The sequence below is a fragment of the Leucoraja erinacea genome, chromosome 2, assembly GCF_028641065.1.
Source record: "Leucoraja erinacea ecotype New England chromosome 2, Leri_hhj_1, whole genome shotgun sequence".
Classification (NCBI taxonomy): Eukaryota; Metazoa; Chordata; class Chondrichthyes; order Rajiformes; family Rajidae; genus Leucoraja; species Leucoraja erinaceus.
In genome coordinates, this window is record NC_073378.1 from 94,506,799 (window position 1) to 94,530,078 (window position 23,280).

Consider the following 23,280-nt stretch of genomic DNA (forward strand, 5'->3'; position numbering starts at 1 on the left):
TTCATTTGCAGGAAAGATTCCAATCTGCAAATATTCAAATTAGCCAAAGGGAGCATTTAAATTTCTTCAGTGTCTATTGTAAAATACCATTGGGTTTTCTATAACAGAATCATTGGTTGGTTACGATACACACTTCCTCCCTCAAAGACTTCGGCAGTGAGTGTAGTATAACTGTTACACGGTTTGCAATCACAGAGCTTTGAAATCTTCACGGAATCACTCACGTGACTCCGAAGTAAAATAGTAAGATTAAACGAGAACTTACCAGTTTGAAGTTTGATCTGTATTTTATGAGGAGTTACGATGAGGGTTTACGTGCCCTCCGCTCCCACCCTCATTACATGGATCAAACTGATAATTGATGTCTCTTTGTTCTTTACTATGTTACTTCAAATACTTGTGTCTATCTGTAATTCCACACCGCTGCTTTGAAGTATGCCGCAACGCGTCCTGGGACGGGCTTCTTCACGTAAACCCTCATCGTAACTCCTCATAAAATACAGATCAAACTTCAAACTGGTAAGTTCTCGTTTAATCTTACTATTTTACTTCGGAGTCACGTGAGATCAAATTTCAAACTGGTAACTACGTGAAGATTTCAAAGCTTCTGTGATTTCAAACCGTGTAACAGCTTTATATCACTCGCTGCCGAAGCCTTTGAGGGAGGAAGCGTGTTATCATAATCAACCAATGATTCTGTTTATAGAAAAAACAATGGTATTTTTACAATAACACTGAAGAATTTTAAATGCTCCCCTTGGCTAATTTGAATATTTGCAGATTGGAATCTTTCCTGCAAATAAAAAACAGGTTTTGTCAACAGTTTATAATAAATTATTTCTCTGAACGTTTTACCCCCACTATTCTGCTGTAGCCAGGATGTGGTTTACAGGCACGTCCATTCTTTTGCCGTTGACGTGGAAGCTTCTCCTGTGGGATGACAACTTTGTACATGTTAGTTTTATCCCAGGAGCTTTAACCTGCTTGAGCCATTTCAAAAAAGGCTTGTTACCCGACCACAAGGTTTTTTGTGACCAACCCACAAGGCTTTTCATCTCCCTCGCATAATTAGATTGTGTCTATGTAAGGTAATAGGGTCATGGCACATTACCGTGTTTTCTGGCGGGTAAGCCCGGGTTTTATGACTGGATAAGGTGTTCCTGGTCTGGTTTGACCATTCCATGGACAAATGATAGAGATCTGGTCTGAAGCTGTGGGCATGGTGTCCAGTTGAAAATAGGAGTAGTGACTGGACCCTCTGTGCTGCTCCGTGTGCCTTCAACATATGTTTTTAGTGCATAGAAGGTTCAGGTTTAGGGCTCTGGCTGGTGGGTATCCCCTGAAGTATGGTTAACCACTGTGACATCCCATATATGGGTGTACCTGGTCTAGGGGTTTAGAGTTTTAATACCCTTCAAATTTACCACCAGCCAGTGACACCATGGCCTGTTGTCCTGTAGCTGTTTGGAAAAGAACAGGCAGGGCAATTCTAGCTGTGTTGATGGTACTGTAGCCGAATCCTTCATCGTGATGAAGGTTCTCCAGAAATTCCAGTTCGTAGTACCTGTATCGGATGAGTAGGTTTTCCCTGTATCCTTGCAGTACTTCTCTTGATGCTGGACAAGTGTTGTAGTCCAGTGGATGTTCAAAAGGATGCTGACATGGTGTTGATTGTTCAGTATAACAATCCCAGTCCCAGAGGCTTGCGCAGAATCTGCAGCTCAGGAGCTTATTTTTCTCATGGCACAGTTGATTTGTGCCCGGCTCCGATTGTTAATAATTCTGGGTACTGGAAAACACCATCCAAGTTTCAACAGCCATGTCATGGCGTGAAGTGAAACAAGGGCTGCGTAAGTCCGTCAGGTACTATCAAATACCTGAAGCAGAATCCTTTTGTACTGTGCGTTGTTCTCGATTGGTGAGGCAGAAGGGAAAAATACATAGAATTAATTTCACCAATGCAGCGTGAACACATTTGTCTATCAATATTATAAATACATTCTTGAATGACAACATGACCTATAGGTCAGAAAAGTTAATATATATATAGCTGACGATCTTTCTGCTGGAACTATCTGTCCCAGAGAAATTTTTAATGAAGATTCCACTGCCCCAGGGTCTGGTTTCCCCCGCGACATACATAGGACATCCCCGAACACCTGGTGATATAGCATTAATGCAAATAATCGATATCAGATTCACATTCCATTTTAATTGTCATTGTCAGTGTGCAGTACAGCGACAATGAAATGCATAAATATCTGTTGCATCATATAGCTTGATAGTTTTGTTAAACTTTATATGAAAACATCTAATTGATGTTGTCCTTAATATTATGTGACCTGGTGTATATCACTGTATTTTGCTTACCGGCCAGGTAAGTTGTTGATAGTCAAATACATCTATGGATATACCATTGCCAAATTGGTTTGACCAACTTGCCATATGATACCGACTTTATGCTGCCATATGGTTAATATAGGCCACCTCCATAGTGTAGTCTATTTATACCCATACATGCAAGTGCTTTAAAACTCATAAAATTCACCCGAACATTTTTTAGATAATTAATGCCCAGTATAAGTGGTAACCCCACCACTGTCTTTCTGATATTACTTCAGTGGGTAACTTCATAAGATGCTCAATGACAACCTATATGTTGTTTTTGATACTAACATCTGAATGATGTAGACAGAAATGGTACCATTTTTTCCCAATTACTCTGTTATTTGTCGAGTAGTTGGCAGTTTGACCATTAATTTGTGCTTGTTTGTGCCAATTCAACTATGTTGTCTCTTGGCAACATTATAGTTACGTGGACTGAATTAATATGAAAGCCAAGATAGTCCAAGAAAGCGCTCTATATGCTGGTAGGAACCAGACCCACCTACCTCCATGGTTATTGGCGGTTTTGTGTTTTCTGTTTTCTGAGTGCTTTTGTTCTGAGGACGTGCTGGCGACGTTGGGGGGAGGCGCATTTTCCAGGGGGTCCGCGGCGGGCCCTGATCTAAAAGATCTTTGGGGATAGTGCGGCCCCAAGCGTTCACCAGTCCCATATTCTAGACATTGACTGGTGGATGCCGTGAGGTGCTGCTGTTTGGGTATCGAAAGTCGTGGTTTGCTCGTCCCGGGGCCTGCCCTCATGATGCCGAAGGTTTTTGATGCCTCTTCGATCTCCTTCAGCTTTTTGTTCAGATCTCTCCCAAATAGCAGTGAGTCTGACTCCGCTGCTGGGCTTTGCTCAAGCCTGCATCTTTGAGATTGAGGGCAGGTGTTATATTTCCCTTCAGAGATTGTTTAGTTCGAATTGTGTGGTACACCTTAATACCAGCACTTTCTGGTGGCATGTGTTCATCTCGTTATCTCCACAGAACGAGCATAGACTGTGATAGCTGACATCAGGAGCCTTCGGATCCGCTGTAGCTTGAGTTTATATGCCCGCATAAGGCCCCCACAACTTCCAGATTTTGCTGTTTTAGGCTTATTCCCCTTAAGGGCCTCACAGTTCTCTGGTGCTGTATATTCTTGCTGGCTGCCATTGTTTTGGCTCCGGCGGTGCTCCAGCCCGTGGGGTTGCTACGAAGCGGTCCACCACACCCAACAGCTGTTCCTGATCCTGCACCTCATGCATACTCCCGATTTTGTCCGCCTGCCCCATTTGCAGACCAGCCCTGCCCTGGTCACCAATGCTAGCCTCCTGCTCCAACCCGTGGTATGAGGGTAGCAAAGGGCAGTGCCTGATACGACACTATGGAGGAGGTGCCTGTCCTGTCTCGCCGGGAGCGCTGCTGTTCCCGGTGGACCTTCTCCTCCAGGAGCTGCTAAGTGCAGCTCAGGCGGCTGTCTCTCTCTGCTTTGGTAGAGACATGTCCCCCTCCGACGAATCGGAGGCCACCGCCCGTTTGGCCGCTTTCCCAGTCCGCCGTGCAGGCTCTGGCGAGACTGGCTTGGCTCGGTCTCACGGACAGCGAAAAACGCTCTGCGAGCGACGCTGCCGCCGTTTGCTGCCCCGCTGGTAGAGTTGGAGCGGGGCAGTTCTCTTTGCGAGTTCTTGCGTTGTGTTCATGAAATCTATAATAAAAACACAACTGCAAACTCACCTTTCCCATGCCCAAGAGCCGCTCCTGCAGCTCAGGCGGCTGTCTCTCCCCCTCCTGGGTGGAGAGACGTCCCAGTCCGATGTCGGCTCCACCGCCCGGTTTTACACACATCCAGCCCGCTGCTCAGGCGCTAGCGGGCTGGCTCGGTCGCGGTGTCGGGTTTGTGGACCGCCCGCTAAGCGGTCCTACCGCCTGTTGCTGCTCAATGACGTTCTTTCGTCGAGCGGGCAGGTGCAGCATTTTTCCCCAGCCCGCAGCTGATGCTGACGGGCTTGGTGCAGTGTCGGGAGCGGGCCGCTGATTAGCGGTCCTCGCTCTCTCTCTCTCTCTGCACTCGGGCTGCTGCTCACCTGCACTCGGGCTGCAGCGCACTCACGCCAGCACTGCACAGTGGGTCCCCTTAACGGCTCCGCAAATGTCGGAAGCCTCCTCCCGCCCGCCTGCCTGCCTCACCTGGACAGTACTCGAGAGCGAGCGAGGACTGAGGGGAACCCCAACGCAGTGCTAGCGCCGTCTTCCTGCGCTCTCTCGATGTCGCCCCTGTGGAGAGTTACCGGCACCGGCACAGCTCCCATCCATGGTCCGCCGGTGAGTGCGGTCCTGGTAGCGTCTTTCCTCCCCTCCCGCGAACGGAAAAACTCCTCCCGGAGTCCAAGGGGGCCGCTTGCATGCCCTGCGGGGAACAAGCAGACGCAAAGGGGCTGTAAAAGTAAAGGTAAGTACTTACCTAAACTTAGATTTTTCTCGTTTCTGCGGGAGCCTGTCTCCCGCCTGCCGCTTTGCATGCTGAAACGTAATGCCGCAATGCGTCCTGGGGCGGGCTTCTTCACGTAGTCACTCACGTGACTCCGAAGTAAAATTCCACAGATTCACCACTCTCTGTGTAAAAAAAGTAGGAATTAATGGGTCCTTTTCAGAATGGCAGGCAGTGACTAATGTGGTACCGCAAGGCTCGGAGCTGTGACCCTAGTTATTTGCAATATATATTAACGATTTAGATGTGGGAATTAAATGTGACATCTCCAAGTTTGCAGATGACACAAGGCTGGGTGGCAGTGTGTGCTGCGATGAGGATACAATGAGGCTGCAGGCTGACTTGAAAAGGTTGGGTGAGTGGGAAGATGCATGGCAGATGCAGTATATATTGAGGATAAATGTGAGGTTATCCACTTTGATGGCAAGAACAAGAAGGCTGATTATTATCTGAATGGTGTCAGATTAGGAAAATGGGAGGTGCAACGAGACCTGGGGGTGCTTGTACATCAGTCACTGAAAGTACGCATGCAGGTACAGCAGGCAGTGAAGAAAGCTAATGGCATGTTGGCCATTGCGAGAGGATTTGATTTTAGGAGCAAGGAGGTCCTACTGCAGTTGTAAAGGGCCCTGGTGACACCGCACCTGGAGTATTGTGTGCAAATCCAGTCTCCTAATATGAGGAAGGACATCGAAGGTACACAAAATGCTGGAGAAACTCAGCGGGTGCAGCAGCATCTATAGAACGAAGGAAATAGCAACGTTTCAGGCCGAAACCCTTCTTCAGAATTCTTCATGAGGAAGGACATCATTGTGACGGGGAGTGTAGCATAGGTTAACCAGGTTAATTCCCGAAATGGCAAAGTGACATATGATGAAAGAATGGGTTGACTGGGCTGGACTTGAAATTAGAAAGATTCGAGGGGATCTTATAGAAACATATAAAATTCTTAAGGGATTGGATAGGCTAGATGCAGGAAAAATGGTCCCGATGTTGGTAGAGCCCAGAACCAGGGGTCACAGTTTACGAATAAGGGGTAGGCCATTTAAGACTGAGATGAGAAAAAAACTTCTTCAACCAGAGAGTTGTGAATCTGTGGAACCCTCTGTCACAGTTGGCAGTGGAGGCCAATTCACTGGATGCTTTCAAGAGGGAGTTAGATTTAATTCTTAGGGCTAAAGGGCTCAAGGGATATGGAGGAAAAAGCAGGAACGGGGTACTGATTTTAGATGATCAGCCTTGATCATATTGAATGGTGGTGCTGTTCGAAGGGCCAAATGGTCTACTCCTGCACTTATTTTTTCTATGCTTCTATTATCATCTGAATGGTGCAAGATGTCTGGTGGAAGACGTGTCTTTGTCTGTCTGTCCACTTTGAGGAAACTTTGTCTGTCGGTCCACTTTGCCTGTCTGTCCCTTGGTCTCCCTGTTCTACTAGACTCTCCAGTGAGCTATTATTTACTATGTAAGTTCAGCTCTTGTTTGACGCAGTTAAATTCCTTTTGCCAATCCTTAGCCCACATTCCCCATTTGATCTATCTACTTCTTAGACAACCTTAGATAAACGTCTTCACTGTCCACTATACCACCAATTCTGGTGTCATCTGGAATGCACTGCCTGAGAAGCTGGCAGAGTCAGTGACTCACACAACATTTAAAAAGTATCTGGACAAGCATTGAATTACTCAGGCATAGAGGGTTGGTAAGTGTTGGTTAATGGAATTGGTTTAGGTGGACAGTGGCGGACTGGGTCTAAAAAAATATTGGTTGCCAAGAGACAAAGGGGGCCCACTTCATCAGGGGCCCACTTGTCATCGGGCAAGCTGACACCCTGGCCACTCCGCCACTGTAGGTGGATACTTAATAATCTGCATAGATATGCTGAGCGATAGAGCTTGTTTCTGTGCTGTTTGATTCTATGATTTAAAATAATCAACAGATCTAAACACAAGATATTAAAAGGAAATACTCTATGATTAATGATATAAAATAAATGTATTAACTACTAAGAACTTACAAAACTTCTCAACTTGAGTAATGTTCTTGTGTGATCACATAAAAGACTCACCTGAACTTTTCAATATGTAAAGAAGATCTTTTTCAGTGTTAGTTGCTACCATTTTAAATTTATACAACCATTTATCATTGGCTTGAAAAACACAGTATTGTGATATTTCTTCCTCAGATTCTAATGAAATATAAAACAATTACATAATTAGCAAAACCATATTTTTTCATTTAAGGGTTTCCATATCATTTACCTGAATACAAAAGCAATTAAATTGATGGTATAGCTCTCTAGTGTGTTCCTCCAGATTCCATTAGTGATTCCAAGGATGACTGTTTTTTTTTGGTGTACTATGGGGTAGAATTTGCCTGGAATTGCCTAATCTAACGAGATATAATATACAAATGTTTACTTTTCTGCTGAAATTCTGTTCTCGTGAAGTCAACAAATAATCAATATTACTCATGGGATAAACCAGATAATTTTGAACAGCTGGCCAATATTTACTTTAACAGACCAAAATCGACGGAACAACTTTTAGTTAAGATGGTGCGATAGAAAATTATGTTTGTGAAACTTTTTTTTAGGTTAGCTTAGAGATACAGCGCGGAAGAAGGCCCTTTAGCCCACTAAGTCCGCACTGATCAGCGATCCGCGCACATTAATGCTATCCTACACATTGGGGACAATTTATATTTGTATCAAGCCAATTAACCTACAAACCTGTATGTCTTTGGATTATGGGAGGAAACCGAAGATCTCAGAGAAAACCCACGTAGGTCACGGGGAGAAGGTACAAACTCCATACCGACAAGCACCCGTAGTCAGGATCAAACCCGGGTCTCTGGTGCTGTGAGGCAACAACTGCTGCAATACCATGCTCCCCACTCCACTTGGAGTATAGAAACAAGGAACTGCATTTGCTGGTTTACAAAAGAAGATAGAGTGCTGGAGAAACTCAGCGGGCCAGGCAGCATCTCAACAGAACATGGATAGGTGACAAATTAGGTCAGGACCCTTTGACAGACACACTTGGAATTGTATATCTCTGCTGAGAATTAAAGTCTTGCTTATTGCTTCCTTGCTTTTTATTGACATCACACAGTTATTATAAAAGTGTTGAAATAATATTCAGACCAATTGACAAAAACATTTGTGTTCCAGAGGCACATGGAACTGCAGATGTTGTAATCTTGAACAAAATACAAAGTGCTGGAGAATGATGGCCTAAGTACATATTTGACTCCACAGATGCTGTCTGACCCACTGATGCATCCAGCACTTTGTGTTTAGCTCAAGGTTTGTTTTCCATCCTGCCACTATACAATCGTGTGACATGCCTAAAATGTAATGAAAGATAACTGCTTGAAAGGTTATTTTTTTTATTTTCTACCCACAGATGCTGCTTGACTTACTGAGTATTTCTAGCATGTTGTGCTTTCCCGATTTGTAACATCTGCATTCTGCTTCTGAGTTATAAATGCCTTGCTGATTAATGTCTATCATGTCCAGACATTGCATGAACTGTTTTCCATGTTGATAGTTTAATACATTGAGGTTAATACATTGTTAGCATGTTACACACAAGCAGTGCAGATGTAAAGGAGTAGAGTGAATCAAGTGACAAACTCTGGCAGCCTGGACTGAATAGAATAGAGTAACAGAAACTGGGGCAGCATCTTCAGTAAAAAGAACTGAAGCAGAGCCCCCAAGGCAGTCTGTTGTTTTTATATTAAAAGTTTTTTGTATTACATTGCAGATACAAAATTAATAATCCTCAAAACGCAGTATAAAAGTACCAAAAGCAACATATACCTGAAACGTGGTCCACCACCACCATTTGAGAACACAAGGTGCTGCAATTGGCAGGATACACAGTCCAGTAGTTTAATATATGACACTGTACACATTTCCTGGAAAGGAAAAGTTAAAGAGTAACATTAATATCAATATACACAGTTAGCCTGTACACCTGTGAATTTAATCTGACTGAATGGAAGCTCTTCAGCCAAATATAGAATCAGTCAAACAAAATCAGGTGCTCCAAATACATTAAGAGTATAATGTGCTTAAAAAAGCATTTAACTGTAACGCACTCCTTAGTTTGCTGCATAAAACTGTAGATTTTGGAGTGATATTTTCGAAATATTTACAAAATTATTTATGATAAGAATGGAACCTAATACTGAAATGATTATATTTGGTGTAATGGAAGATGGGAATAAATTGAACACATCTCAAAATGTATTTTTTAACTATAGTTTAATAATAGCAAAAAAATGAATACTTAAATTTTGGAAAAATACATCAATACCAACGCTTAAAATGTGGATCGCAAGCATGTTGGACACCGCACATCTTGAGGAAACACGACTCCTCCTAATGGATAAATCAGACCAATTCATAACGAGTTGGTCTCCATTTGTCGTCTTTTTAGAATCATATGGTTGCAATAGTAACCATTAAATGTTGCAATAGTACCAGCCTCAACTACCTCAACTGGCAGCTTGTGCCATACAACCGCCACCCTTTGTGTGAAAAATGCACTCCTCAAATTCCTCTTAAATCGTTTCCCCTTCTCCTTAAACCCATGTCCTCTGGTCCTCGATTCCCCCACTCTGGGCAAGTGACTCTGTGCACCTATCTACCCGATCTATTCCTCTCATGATTTTATACACCTCCATATGATCACCCCTCTTCCTCCTGTGCTATAGGAATAGAGACCCAGCCTGCTCAACCTCTCCCTATAGCTCAGACCATCTAGCCCTGGAAACATCCTTGTAAATCTTCTCTGTACCCTTTCAAGCTTAACAATATCTTTCCTATAACATGGTGCCCAGAACTGAACACAATACTCCAAATGCGGTCTCACCAACGTCTTATACAACGGCAACATGACCTTCCAACCTCTATACTAATATTTTTAAATGAAAACCCGGAGCTACTTGCTTTAAAGCTGTGGGTGGAGCATCAACTGAAATTTGAAAACAAGATTTGATGTGTTTTATTGAATAATGGAGCAATTATTACAAATAATTCTAAATATGACCAGATGGAATACTAGATAAAAAGATTGAGGTGACAAAAGTTTACCCTGGGTGGTCTGCTCTTGTTTCACTGGTATGTGGGTTTTATAGAAACATAGAAACATAGAAATTAGGTGCAGGAGTAGGCCATTCGGCCCTTCGAGCCTGCACCGCCATTCAATATGATCATGGCTGATCATCCAACTCAGTATCCCGTACCTGCCTTCTCTCCATACCCTCTGATCCCCTAAGCCACAAGGGCCACATCTAACTCCCTCTTAAATATAGCCAATGAACTGGCCTCGACTACCCTCTGCGGCAGAGTGTTCCAGAGATTCACCACTCTCTGTGTGAAAAAAGTTCTTATTGTTCAAGATTCATATCAATTTCAAGAAAAAAATGTAGATTCAAAAAAACTTGTATTGGTTATGAAGGTTTCTCATGCAAGGATAATTTGATATAATAAACATTCCAATGCACTCCTTTGTTTAAGATTATTAGTGTCAGGTGTACCGAAGTACCGTGAAAAGCTTTATTTTGCATGTTAGCCAATTAAATAATACTAAACATGAATACAATCAAGCCAAACTTAAATACAATAGGTAGAGCAAAAAGGAAGATACAGAGTGCAAAATATAGTTCTCAGCATTATAGCTCACCAGTTCCAGAGACAAAAGATGGCATAAGAAACAAAATTGAAAGAAAATCAAGACACATATGAATCTTTCAACAATGGATGGCTTGTAGGTGAATGGTTTCAGGTGATGGTTCGAAGATGAAACCAGTTGTCTAGAAAACAAATTTTACTCTTGTGGTGCACTAAATATGAGCAGCTTTTAGTGTTGCGTGCTCCCTGGATCGCCTGACAAAATTCATAAAAGTAGGCAACAATATGCAAAAAGTACTATGGCATTTTGGACATGGGTTCAGGCATATATGCAGTTCCCATTTGGAGTTGTACACAGAAGGTGCAGGTGCTGTGTTGTTTCCCTGCTAACTACAGCAGCATACAAACAATACCCCGATGGGGTAGCCACAGACCTGCTGCAAGAAAGGCTGCACTGGAGGTTACATAAAGGGGTGAGGGATTGTTGGGGGGGGGGGGGGGGGGGGGGGGGGGGGGGGGGGGGGGGGGAGACGAACAGCAATCTCCTTTCTCAGCGAACAATACTTTTAACTATTTACAGGCCACCAAAATATGATGCACAGTTTTTTGATGAGATTGCCAAATTACTGTCCATTGTATGCATTGATTTTGATTGTGTTGTCTTAGTGGGTGATTTTAATATTCACATAGATAATGCAGAGGATGGAGGTACAAAAGAGCTCCTGAACATTTTGGACAACTTTGGACTTAATCAGCACGTAACAGAGCCAACTCACAATAGGGGGCATATATTGGATCTGATTATTTCCAAGGGTCTCGACATTTCTGATGTTATGGTGACTGATGTTGCTCTTTCCGATCACCACTGTGTATTTTTTTAAATGACCATCCCTGCTAGCAGTATCAGAAAAGAACCAGAGGTGATCGAAAGGCACTGTATCAATGAAAACACCGGCGCATTGTTTACTCAGGCCTGTACACCACCACCAACTCTGCCCTCGGCCTCTGTCGATGAACTTGTGGATGTTTTTAGCTCCAATGTTATGACTCTTATGGATGCTATTGCACCACTAAAGACCAAGGTTTTATCTGGAAGGAAAAAGTCACCATGGAGAAATGCCACAGCAGTGAGATCCCAAAGAACAAAGTGTAGACAGGCCGAACGTAGGTGGTGAAAAACCAAACTACAGGTCCACTACGACATCTACAAAGACAACCTCCGTATCTATAATCAGGAATTGAAAGGGGCAAGGCAGTCCTTTTTCTCAGAGGTTATCAACAAAAATAATAATTCCTGCACCCTGTTTGCTGTTGTCGATAGACGGACAAACCCCTCCACATCAGTCCCTCCTGAGCTCCTGTCCAGTAAGTCGTGCAATGACTTTGCAGATTTCTTCACCGATAAAATTCTGAAGATAAGACAAACAATGTGTAGCTCCGCCTCAGGGCTTTGTCACCTATGCCTCCAGATTCACTAATGAATCTACAACATTTTAAACTTTTAGATTGTGCATCTCTGACTGAAACTGTTCAACAGCTAAAGTCCACTACCTGCTGTCTTGATCTGCTGCCCACAAGCTTCGTTAAAAATATTTTTAACAGTGTTGCACCAGAAGTACTGAACATAGTAAACACTTCCCTTCAATTGGGGCATTTTCCCGAAGCCTTAAAAACAGCAGTGATCAAGCCTCTATTGAAGAAGCTTAATTTGGATGCCTCAGCAATGAGCAACTACAGGCCCATATCTAATTTAGCATTTTTGGCAAAGATTATTGAAAGGGTAGTTTACCAACAAATTTACTGCTTTATGACCCAAAACAATATTTTTAATGTTTTCCAGTCGGGATTTCGGCCACATCACAGCACCGAGACTGCACTCACTAAGGTCCTAAAGGACATACATCTACACAGTGATGCATCAAAAGCTTCAGTTTTGGTACTTCTAGATCTCAGTGCTGCTTTTGATACGGTGTACCACAACATACTGCTTAACAGACTGGAGAAGTGGGTGAGACTTTCTGGTTCTGTGCTGGACTGGTTCAAATCTTACTTGAAAGATCGGGATTATTTTGTTTCCCTTGGTAATTTTGAATCAGAACATACAAAACTCACATGCAGGGTTCCTCAGGGCTCCATTCTTGGACCCATTTTGTTCAACATTTATATGCTCCCCCTAGCTCAGATCATAGAGCATTTTAACATATCCTACCACACTTATGCCGATGACACACAACTATATATCGCAGAGTCACCACATGACCATAGTCCCCTATACTCACTGAGCCAGTGTGTCAAACATATCAATGAGTGGATGAACCAGAACTTCCTCCAGCTCAATGCAAATAAGACAGAAATTATTGTCTTTGGTCCCAAAAAAACAAGGCTAGAGGTGAGTGCTCAACTCGACTCAATTGCACTGAAAACCACAGACAAAGCCAGAAACCTTGGTGTAGTTATGGACTCGGATTTGAATTTTAACAGCCATATAAAAAACATTACCAGATCTGCCTATTGCCATCTAAAACATATTGCAAGAATCAAGGGATTTCTGTCCAAAGAATACACTGATAAACTTGTTCATGCATATATTTTTAGTAGGTTAGATTATTGTAATGGCATCTTTACAGGTCTCAATACAAAATCAATTAAACAACTGCAGCTTATCCAAAATGCCGCTGCCAGAGTCTTGACCAACACCAAGAGAATGGACCACATTACACCTGTCCTTAAATCTTTGCAGAGGCTCCCTGTGTGTAAGAGGATAGATTTTAAAATTCTGTTGCTGACCTACAAGGCACTGAATGGTCTAGGTCCAAAATACATCTCTGACCTACTTGTTGTATATGAGGCGCCTAGACTCCTCAGGTCTTCAGGGACAGGTTTACTCTGTGTTCCCAGGGTCAGAATTAAAAAGGCTGAAGCAGCATTCGGTTTTTATGCTCCACACCTGTGGAACAAGCTCCCTGAACACCTGAGGTGTGCACAGACTGTAAGCGCATTTAAATCAGGCCTAAAAACACTGTTGTTTACTATAGCTTGTCCATAACCCGACATGCAGGTAATCTTAACCGTCTAATTTTAACCCTTTTATGTGCTTTTTAAAATCGTTTTATTGTTTCATTGACGTTGTTTTATTATTCATACATTTGTCGTATTGCTTGTTTTGCAATTTTTAATTATTGACTATTTTATTTCTTCTTTCCTGTAAAGCACCTTGAATTGCTGTTTGCACGAATGGTGCTATGCAAATAAACTTGCCTTGCCTTGCCTTTGCGTCTTGATACAATGGAAATGGAAATGGTGATGATGCTGGTGATCAGAGAGAGACTGAGAATGGGGTTTGGGTTAAGAGGGAGCTTAATTCTGAGGGTTACAAATTTGTGTGTTCAGAAAGAAAGGTTAGCCATGGCTTAGCGGACACAACGTCTGGGACTGGGAGCAATTGAGAGGAAATTAATAGCAGCACACAATCCATGCATAGAGGCACACATTGCTTGGCATTGGGAATGGTCTTTCGGAGTCTCTGCTTATCTACCCCCAAGATCTCATATATGCTGATGGCATTTACTTTATTACCCTAGAAGTCATGTGAAAGCTAAATCATAAATGATATTAAAAATATATTGTATTCGAGAGTTCAATAATAGGATGTTCTTTCTATAGTAACCCATTGACTTATTTCTAGTTCTGTAGTATGTTTAATCTCAGTGTAAATTTACCCCATAACACATTTTGTTGGGCTGTGTGTGCTGATTTAAAATAATTACCTTCTCATCAGCCAAAATACATGTTATCATAAATTAATTTCAGTAAATATTAGAGGCAAATAAAAAAGTGGAAGAATGAATGTAAAGAATTGCACAAGCGTACCAGCTATTTTCACAGGAGTTCTCACACGTGGGGCACACCTCACACAAGGGGCCGGACGCTCTGGACTCAGTGCATTGACAACTGCCACAGACGCAGGTCCCTCTTCCACTGCAGATCTGACCCTGGCCTGTCCTGCAGGACATCAGGGATGAAGAACAGTTACAGCTTTCACCTTGCCAGCCCGAGTAGCATTGGCATTCCCCTCCTTTACATTCACCATTACCTGCAACAAGAGACATAATAAAGAGCCAGGATTCTAGTTAACTTTAATTCTACCCAGACCTTGTTGTTGGTTTGTTGTCTATGCTGGAATACACTGTCACCATCATTAACTTCAATTACCGAGCACAACACAAAACCTGATTTACCAAGAATAGTAGATGACAGATTTAGTAATATTTTATTTTTTGAAAAGATATTAAAAAAGAAATTGCGCACCTTTACCCAATATTGTAAAAAAAACTCCCCATTTTAAACCAATGTGATTTAAACCAAGGGAAAAACTACACACTGTGTCATATATGATCCCATTAGATAACTAAAAGTTAAATGAATAAACAGAGTAGGAAATAAGATGTAGGAAGAATGAACTGACGAAACTGGTTACAAAAGAAGACAAAGTGTGCTGGAATAACTCAGCGGGTCTGAAGAACATGGATAGGCGACATTTCGGGTCGGGGCCCTTCTTCAGACTGATGTATGAGATAACTAGGAAGCTGTTTTGCCCACTACTAAATAAACTTAAATGAATGTCAATGGCAAACTGATGTTTTATATTATTTCACAACTCCTATATTGCTTTGGTGCATTTGAGGTGAAGGAATGGAAGATATGTGGGCGGAAATATTTTATGCTAGGCTTAACCGAAACTGCAAAATATTTTGAAGCGCAGAGGTTTCTATTGACATTGTTGTACTCGATGAAAGTAGGATAAAAATAGCTCACAGGAATTTCTAAATGTGCCAACATTTACCAACGTCTGGTGTATCTGATGTAGGTGGCCTGTATTCTCAAAGGCAAAGGGGTTCATGTCAGTTGTCTGCATTATTGTTTTGACAGGAATACAGGTTATTCCTGTTGTTGGGCTATGTCTTTATAATTGCACAACATATGTCCACATATTTAATTACTACATAACATTCCATGACCAATTTCATAACATGTGAGAACCATGTGAGATCACAATAAAGTTGATCAATCAGAGAAAACATATATTCAACTGATTCTTTATCCATGAAAGATTGTTACACAAAACATAAAGAACTGCTTCACATATTTTAACATCCATGTTATTCACAGGTGTAGTGATGCCAAGCAGAATGCTTTAAGGATGCTTGCACATTACTTGTTGGAAATAAACTCTATTTCCAGAAAGAGTGAAATGTAAGGGTCAAATTTGTAACTATATCAGAAAGGCAGTGGGATTGTAAAAGCAAGAGTAACAGCAGGCATAGAGAGGGGCAATACATTTATAAAGGAGTACACTAAACCTTCTCAGTGCAATAGCATAATAGATAATGTGGTTATGATCGTGACAAAAAGTTTTAATTTTCTGGTCATGCATCACCAGTGAGGAGCTGCTCCCTCTATCAGTTATAAAGAAAACTGTTACCTGTGCACCTGAGATTTTCCACTAAGTCCTGGTGAGTCTTTGTTCTTGATGCATATGAAAAATTTAAGGCAAAAGCTATGACTGGGAACTTATGATTCACATAAAACCCAACTTTAACATAGAAACATAGAAACATAGAAAATAGGTGCAGGAGGAGGCCATTCGGCCCTTCGAGCCAGCCCTGCCATTCATTGTGATCATGGCTGACCGTCCCCTATCAATAACCCGTGCCTGCATTCTCCCCATATCCCTTGACTCCACTAGCCCCTAGAACTCTATCTAACTCTCTCTTAAATCCATCCAGTGATTTGGCCTCCACTGCCCTCTGTGGCAGGGAATTCCATAAATTCACAACTCTCTGGGTGAAAAAGTGTTTTCTCTTGACCCCACTAGCCCCTAGAGCTCTATCTAACTAGCTTAATTTTAGTCCTACAACATAAGTACAAAAGCTAAAAAGTACATGGCAAACATCATTGTGAGGAGAATTATTTTGGAACGTAAACGATGAAGGAATTTTTTCAAAGCAGACTGAAAATTATGCCTTTAAGCTTCAATCTGCTGGATGCAACAGGACAAAATGCTAATCTTCATATCATAGGGAATGTTGAAGAGCACATTTGATCTACTGGGCACACAGAACATAGTGAGTGAATAGGAAGGCGAGCCCAGAGCCTAACATTTGTGGCAGAATGCACAAAAGCTCTTATATGGTAAAAAAAAGTATGAAATCAGGATTTTCATTTGTGACCAAATCGTATAAAAGTGTTCAGGCAGGTGAAAAATTATAACATTTAATTTGTGATTGTTCAAAGCAATAAACAGATATATTATCAACAATATAGTGTAGGCAGGAACTGCAGATGATGATTAAAACCGAAGATCGGCTCAAAATGTGAGAGTAACTCAGCTGGACTGGCAGCAACTCTGAAGAATAAGTCTGAAGAAGGGTCTCGACCAGAAACGTCACCCATTCCTTCTCTCCAGAGATGCCACCTGTCCCGCTGAGTTACTCCAACATTTTGATGCCATTAACAGTGTAGTCTTGGTTGCAGTAATTAAGCAAAATCTGCATTTCATGTATTATAGTGCATACAAAACGAATAAAATAATTTGTATCTGTGCATTGAACATTTTTTTAATTGAACATAAGAACATAAAAAATAGGAACAGTAGAAGTTCATCTGACCATTCAAACCTGCTCTGCCATTCTTTGAGATCCTGGATGATGTTCTCCCCAAGCAGTATTCTTTCTTCTTGATTCCCATATCATTCAATTCCCTCAATGCCGACAAACATATCAATCTTTGCTCTGAATTAACTCAAAAGACCGAACTGACACAGCGCTATGGGTTATAGAGTTCCAAAGGTTTGCCTGATTCTGAGAGAAGAAACATGGTTTCATCTCAGCCTCAAATGACCTATCCATTACTCTGAGACTGCGACGTTTGGTTCCTGACTCCACTGCCAGAAGAAATCATCTGTCAATCCAGTGGTGATGTCGGAGAAGTTTGTAAGATTCAATGAGATCTTAAGAATACAGTCCAGGTCCACTCATTCAGGCTAGTCCCATTATGGTAACAACATATCATTTCTTTGTAATATATATTTTACATTACCAGCTGTTAGTCATAGTAGGGTATCCATAGGGGAAACAATGATCACAATGAAATCCATGTTCTCCATGGGGAATCATTCAATCTTGTAATCTGACAGTGGTAACTACAGACAAATCTCCATAACTGGCTAAAGAACTGCGCCCCAACTTTCATTTGTGGATTGTGTCCGTCTTGAGGCACAGTGGATATGATCGTCATCGTATGTTAACTCTGAGAAATGCAGAGAGCAGAATCCACCACGAAACGTGGCCTGCTCGACCTACTAAGGTAGTTAACTTCAACAATCAGGATAGATCATGTGATAGGAGAAGAATTAGGCCATTTAGCCAATCAAGTCTACTCCGCCATTCAATCATGGCTGATCTTTCTCTCCCCCCCCAACTCCATTTCCCTGCCTTCTCCCCATAACCTCTAACACCTGATAGACTGTCATCAAATTCACCCGTCGACAACAAAATAATCTCCATCTTATATTTGCTTCATGATGGTATGTTTGGTATGATCCTTACTGGCCGGTCCCGCTTAAGCGATTTCTCAGCGGACCGCCGGCGACCGTCAAGTTGCATGCAGTCGCCTGAAAAACCGGGAACTGGAATGTCCGAGTGGAACACACACACAAACACACAAACACATCGCAAAGGCGGGTGCCAGGATAAGCAGAGGAGAGCGCTGTCTGAAATTCACATGGTGCATAGCCAAGGTGATACAGACACATAACGCGATGAACAGGAAGTTTGGCGTTGTAATTAAGATGGCTAGCAGTGTACTGTAAGTCATTTCAAAGAGGGGGGGGGGGAGAAGTGGGGAAAAAGGGGGAGAAGCGGGGAGAAGCGGTGGAGCTAACTTTTTAGAAGCCAGACAACTTTTAATGCCAGAGATACACAGCTGAGAAATTTGGTGGACATTTAACATTATCGGTCAGTTATCCTTGGTTATGAAAACTCTTGCTTACGTTTTTTCCCCCCCAATGAGCCAATGCAAATGACCGGTCAGCAAAGGCGATTAACTAAAACTATCTACTACTACCTCGACTACTTACAACTACATGGCGACCCCACTACAACTGCACCTACGACTACAGGATTATTGCTTATCTCTATTGCAACCAATTTTTGGTCGCAGAAAATATTTGACAATGAATTCCACATTACATCACACTGATGTTTTAACCCCCAAATTACTGTAGGTTTTGCAGGAAGATGACAGTGGGTTACAGTAGTTATGCAGCTTTTAATGAAATTTCCACAGATGGGTGTGGAGGACATGTCAATGGATATATTTAAGGTGGAGATAAACAGATTCTTAATTAATAAGGTGTCAAGTATTATGGGGAGAAGGCAGGGTGAATGGGGTTGAGAGGGAAGATAGATCAGCCACGATTGAATGGCAGAGTAGACTTGATGGGCCAAATGGCTTAATTCTGCTCCGAGAACGTATGAAGTTTTACTTCTATAAAAACTGAACTTAAATATTTTATAATTTGAAAAAGTGGCTTTAACTATTGAAATTAATCACTTTGTCCTTTAAATATTTATTGCCCTTGGATTCATGGGACATTTAACATTAATAATATTAATGAAAGCATTGATCCTCGGAATAATATAGGATAATATTCTGCATAAAATCCTGAAGCATTGGCTTCTTCTTTGAGCGGGTCAATCATTTATCAAATCCAACTTCCACATTACCAATTTTAAACAGGTGATGGCGCTATAGAAATTCAGTCAAATGTTCATTGTTAGGTTTTTTTATATGAATGGTTGGCACAATAAAGAGGGAGCAACAGAAGCCAATACACTGTGCAAAATCCTTAAACGAGTAGCATATGACATTAGTTTGCAGCAGAAAAAAGAGCTGGTCAGGTATCATTTGTAGGAGGAGTAGATAGATGACAAGTTCACAATTTCAGAAGTTATGGGAGTAGAATTAGGCCATTCAGCCCATCGAGTCTACTCCGCCATTCAACCATGGCTGATCTCTGCCTCCTAATCATATTTTCTTGCCTTCTCCCCATAACCCCTTTCTAATTTGTCTATCTCTGCCTTTAAATTATCCACTGACTGGGCCTCCACAGCCCTCTGTGGCATGTGTTCCACGGATTAACTACCCTCTGACTAAAGAAGTTCCTCCTCACGTCCTTTCCAAAAGAACGTTCTTTAATTCTGAGACTATGACGTCTGGTCCTAGACTCTCCCACCAGTGGAAACATCCTTTCCACATCCACTCTATCAATCCCTTTCATTATTCTGTAAGTTTCAATTAGGTCCCCCCTCAACCTTCTAAATTCCAGCGAGAAGAGGCCCAGTGCTGTTTTAGGTCAGGTTGCTTCTTTAGACTCGAATCTGTAGAATGGTCCTGACCTGAAACATTGTCTGGTCATTCCCTCCACAGATGCTGTCTGAGGCACTGAGTTCCTCAGTTTTTGTTTTTTTGTTCAAGATTCCAGCATCTGAATTTTTTTCTGTCTTTTAATTAATCTACAAATGAATGTGAGCTAAGTCCTATCAACATAAAGGAATTTGAGGAATGATTGTGTCAGAGGCAGAAAAGGGGTGATAGTGATTGGGACTGGATTTTAAATTCCCAGGTCTCCATCTTTACAATAGTAAAAACGTCCCCTTTTCTAATGGCTATTGGAGTTTAGAATCAATTCTGCATTCACCTGATGTCTAGTACCTAGGATATTACCCAGATGTTTGAGCAGCCATTCCTCGTTCTTATCTCGTCTGTCACATATCTTGAGATGCTTCCAGGCAACATCTTGAAATTTTACACAAATGCTTAGTTGCATTAGTAGGGGTGGTGCAGGTTCTATTCTACACTTTAAGCTGACAAACAATGGTGAAAAAAAGGATAATTAGTCTCTAATTGCCAATGTAAAGAATCTCTAAAACATCAGCCTTGATTTAAGCTAATTATCTGCCAAGTTTCAGAATACATGCATTGCTCTGAGCCCAGTCATGTATTACCTTTACTAGCCACCAGGTGGTAGTCACTTAACACAATAGAAGAGTGGCGCACATAACCATATTTAAACTGCAAGGTCTATTTTATGAACTTGTATACCGTTTGTAGAATTCGGCCCATATGTAATGAGTAGAGGGAATCCAGCGATGTGAATTGCCTATTCAATAAAATCTCCAAAATGTTTTGACAGGGCAACTGGTAACCATTAGTTCTTCACCGTGGAATAATTAAATGCAGAATCAACTGTTAAATTATATATTCTGCCAAATTACCATAGAAAGAAATATTGTCAAGTGAATATGGGCAGTCCGATAAAGCAAAGTAGAAACTCACAACTTGGGAAACATGAATCTAATGCTGGAGGAGGCTAACACTGTATAAATAGCAGCAGGGGACCTGAAGGGTTAGTTTAGCAAGAGCACGTGATCTGAAAATTATATTTCCAGATGAATTATCTAAAATTAGAAAACTCAAGTGATCAAGGCCTCTCACTGTCCCAGTTCTCAACAAAGCCAGTTAACAGGGCAAATGTTAGGAACATTCCACTGATCAATCAGCATCGATGGAGGGAGAGTCAATTAATGTTTTATGTCAGGGACCCGCCACCGTTCCAGGTGCGACGAAGGGTTCCTAACCTGAAACATTAACTGTTTTTGTTTTCACATTTAACATCTGACCTGCTGAGTGTTTCCAGTATTTTCTGCTTTTATTTCAGATTTCCAACTTCTACAATTTTGATTTCCAGCTTCACAGTTTAACACAGTAGGTGGTCTGCCGCTGGTAATTGTACGGCTGCCAAGCAACCTGGACACTTTTAATTACTGACACACCCAGTTTATGTTGGCAGAAAGGGTTGAAAACCAACACCATGGTAAAAATAGTAATTTAATGCTGTACTGAAAAAGAATATACTTGCAGATGAAGGAGAACTGCAAACCACAGCCCCCCTCTGCCTCCTCTCACTTAATGTTCATTTCACATCTGTTAAGATGGTGTAAGAGATTCAAAGAAGAGGAAGTACTGACACTTTTGAGAAATATAAAAGTGGATAAGTATCCAGGTCCGGACAGGATATTCCCTAATACATTGAGGGAAGTTAGTGTAGAAATAGCAGGGGCTATGACAGAAATATTTCAAATGTCATTAGAAACGGGAATAGTGCCGGAGGATTGGCGTACTGCGCATGTTATTCCATTGTTTAAAAAGGGGTCTAAGAGTAAGCCTAGCAATTATAGACCTGTTAGTTTGACGTCAGTGGTGGGCAAATTAATGGTAAGGATACTTAGAGATAATGTATATAAGCATCTGGATAAACAGGGTCTGATTAGGAACAGTCAACATGGATTTGTGCCAGGAAGGTCATGTTTGACTAATCTTCTTGAATTTTTTGAAGAGGTTACTCGGGAAATTGATGAGGGTAAAGCAGTGGATGTTGTATATATGGACCTCAGTAAGGCCTTTGACAAGGTTCCTCATGGAAGGTTGGTTAAGAAGGTTCAATTGTTGGGTATTAATGGTGGAGTAGCAAGATGGATTCAACAGTGGCTGAATGGGAGATGCCAGAGAGTAATGGTGGATGGTTGGTGGTGCACAAAATTGCTGGAGAAACTCAGCGGGTGCAGCAGCATCTATGGAGCGAAGGAAATAGGTGACGTTTTGGGCCGAAACCCTTCTTCAGACTGATGGGGGGTGGGGGGGGGGAGAAGGAAGGAAAAAGGGAGGAGGAGGAGCCCGAGGGTGGGGGGGGATGGAAGGAGACAGCATGAGGGTTAAGGAAGGGGAGGAGACAACAAGGGCTAGCAAAATTGGGAGAATTCAACGTTAATGCCATCAGGATGCAAACTACCCAAGCGTAATATGAGGTGCTGTTCCTCCAATTTCCGGTGTTGCTCACTCTGGCAATGGAGGAGACCCAGGACAGAGAGGTCGGATTGGGAATGGGAGGGGGAGTTGGTGCTGAGCCACCGGGAGGTCAGTTTGGTTATTGCGGACTGAGCGGAGGTGTTCGGCGAAACGATCGCCCAACCTCAACTTAGTCTCCCCGATGTAAATCAGCTGACATCTAGAGCAGCGGATGCAGTAGCTGAGGTGGGAGGAGATACAGGCGAACCCTTGTCGCACCTGGAATGACTGCTTGGATCCTTGAATGGAGTCGAGGGGGGAGGTGAAGGGACACGTGTAGATCTCTTGCGGTTGCAACGGAAAGTGCCCGGGGAGGAGGTGGTACGGGAGGGAAGGGAAGAATTGACAAGGGAGTTGCGGAGGGAGCGGTCTTTGCGGAAGGCAGACATAGGGGGAGATGGGAAGATGTGGCGAGTGGTGGGGTCACGTTGGAGGTGGCGGAAATGGCTGAGGATTATGTGTTGTAATTGCCGGCAGGTGGGGTGAAAGGTGAGGACCAGGGGGACTCTGCCCTTGTTGCGAGAGCGGGGATGGGGAGAGAGAGCAGTGTTGCAGGGTATGGATGAGACCCTGGTGCGAGCCTCATCTATGGTGGCGGAGGGGAATCCCCGTTCCCTGAAGAACGAGGACATTTCCGATGCCCTGGTATGGAATGTCTCATCCTGGGAACAGATGCGGCGTAGGCGGAGGAATTGGGAGTAGGGGATGGAGTCTTTACAGGGGGCAGGGTGGGAAGACGTGTAGTCCAGATATCCACAATGGTGGATGGTTGTTTGTCAGGTTGGATGCCAGTGACTAGTGGGGTGCCACAGAGATAT

The 23,280-nt window shown here is 42.4% G+C and overlaps 1 protein-coding gene across 3 annotated transcripts in view; it reads right to left on the minus strand.

Moving 5' to 3' along the window:
- The window catches only part of itgb8 (integrin, beta 8), a 113,749-nt gene that overhangs the window by 28,044 nt on the left and 62,425 nt on the right, over positions 1 to 23,280 (minus strand). For all 3 annotated transcript variants that reach the window (XM_055661461.1, XM_055661470.1, XM_055661478.1), the window contains 3 exons: positions 14,366 to 14,588; positions 8,678 to 8,775; positions 6,923 to 7,042 (listed from right to left, as the gene is read on the minus strand). In XM_055661461.1, coding sequence (XP_055517436.1) covers positions 6,923 to 7,042; positions 8,678 to 8,775; positions 14,366 to 14,588 — 441 coding nt within the window. The remainder of the gene's footprint in view (positions 1 to 6,922; positions 7,043 to 8,677; positions 8,776 to 14,365; positions 14,589 to 23,280) is intronic.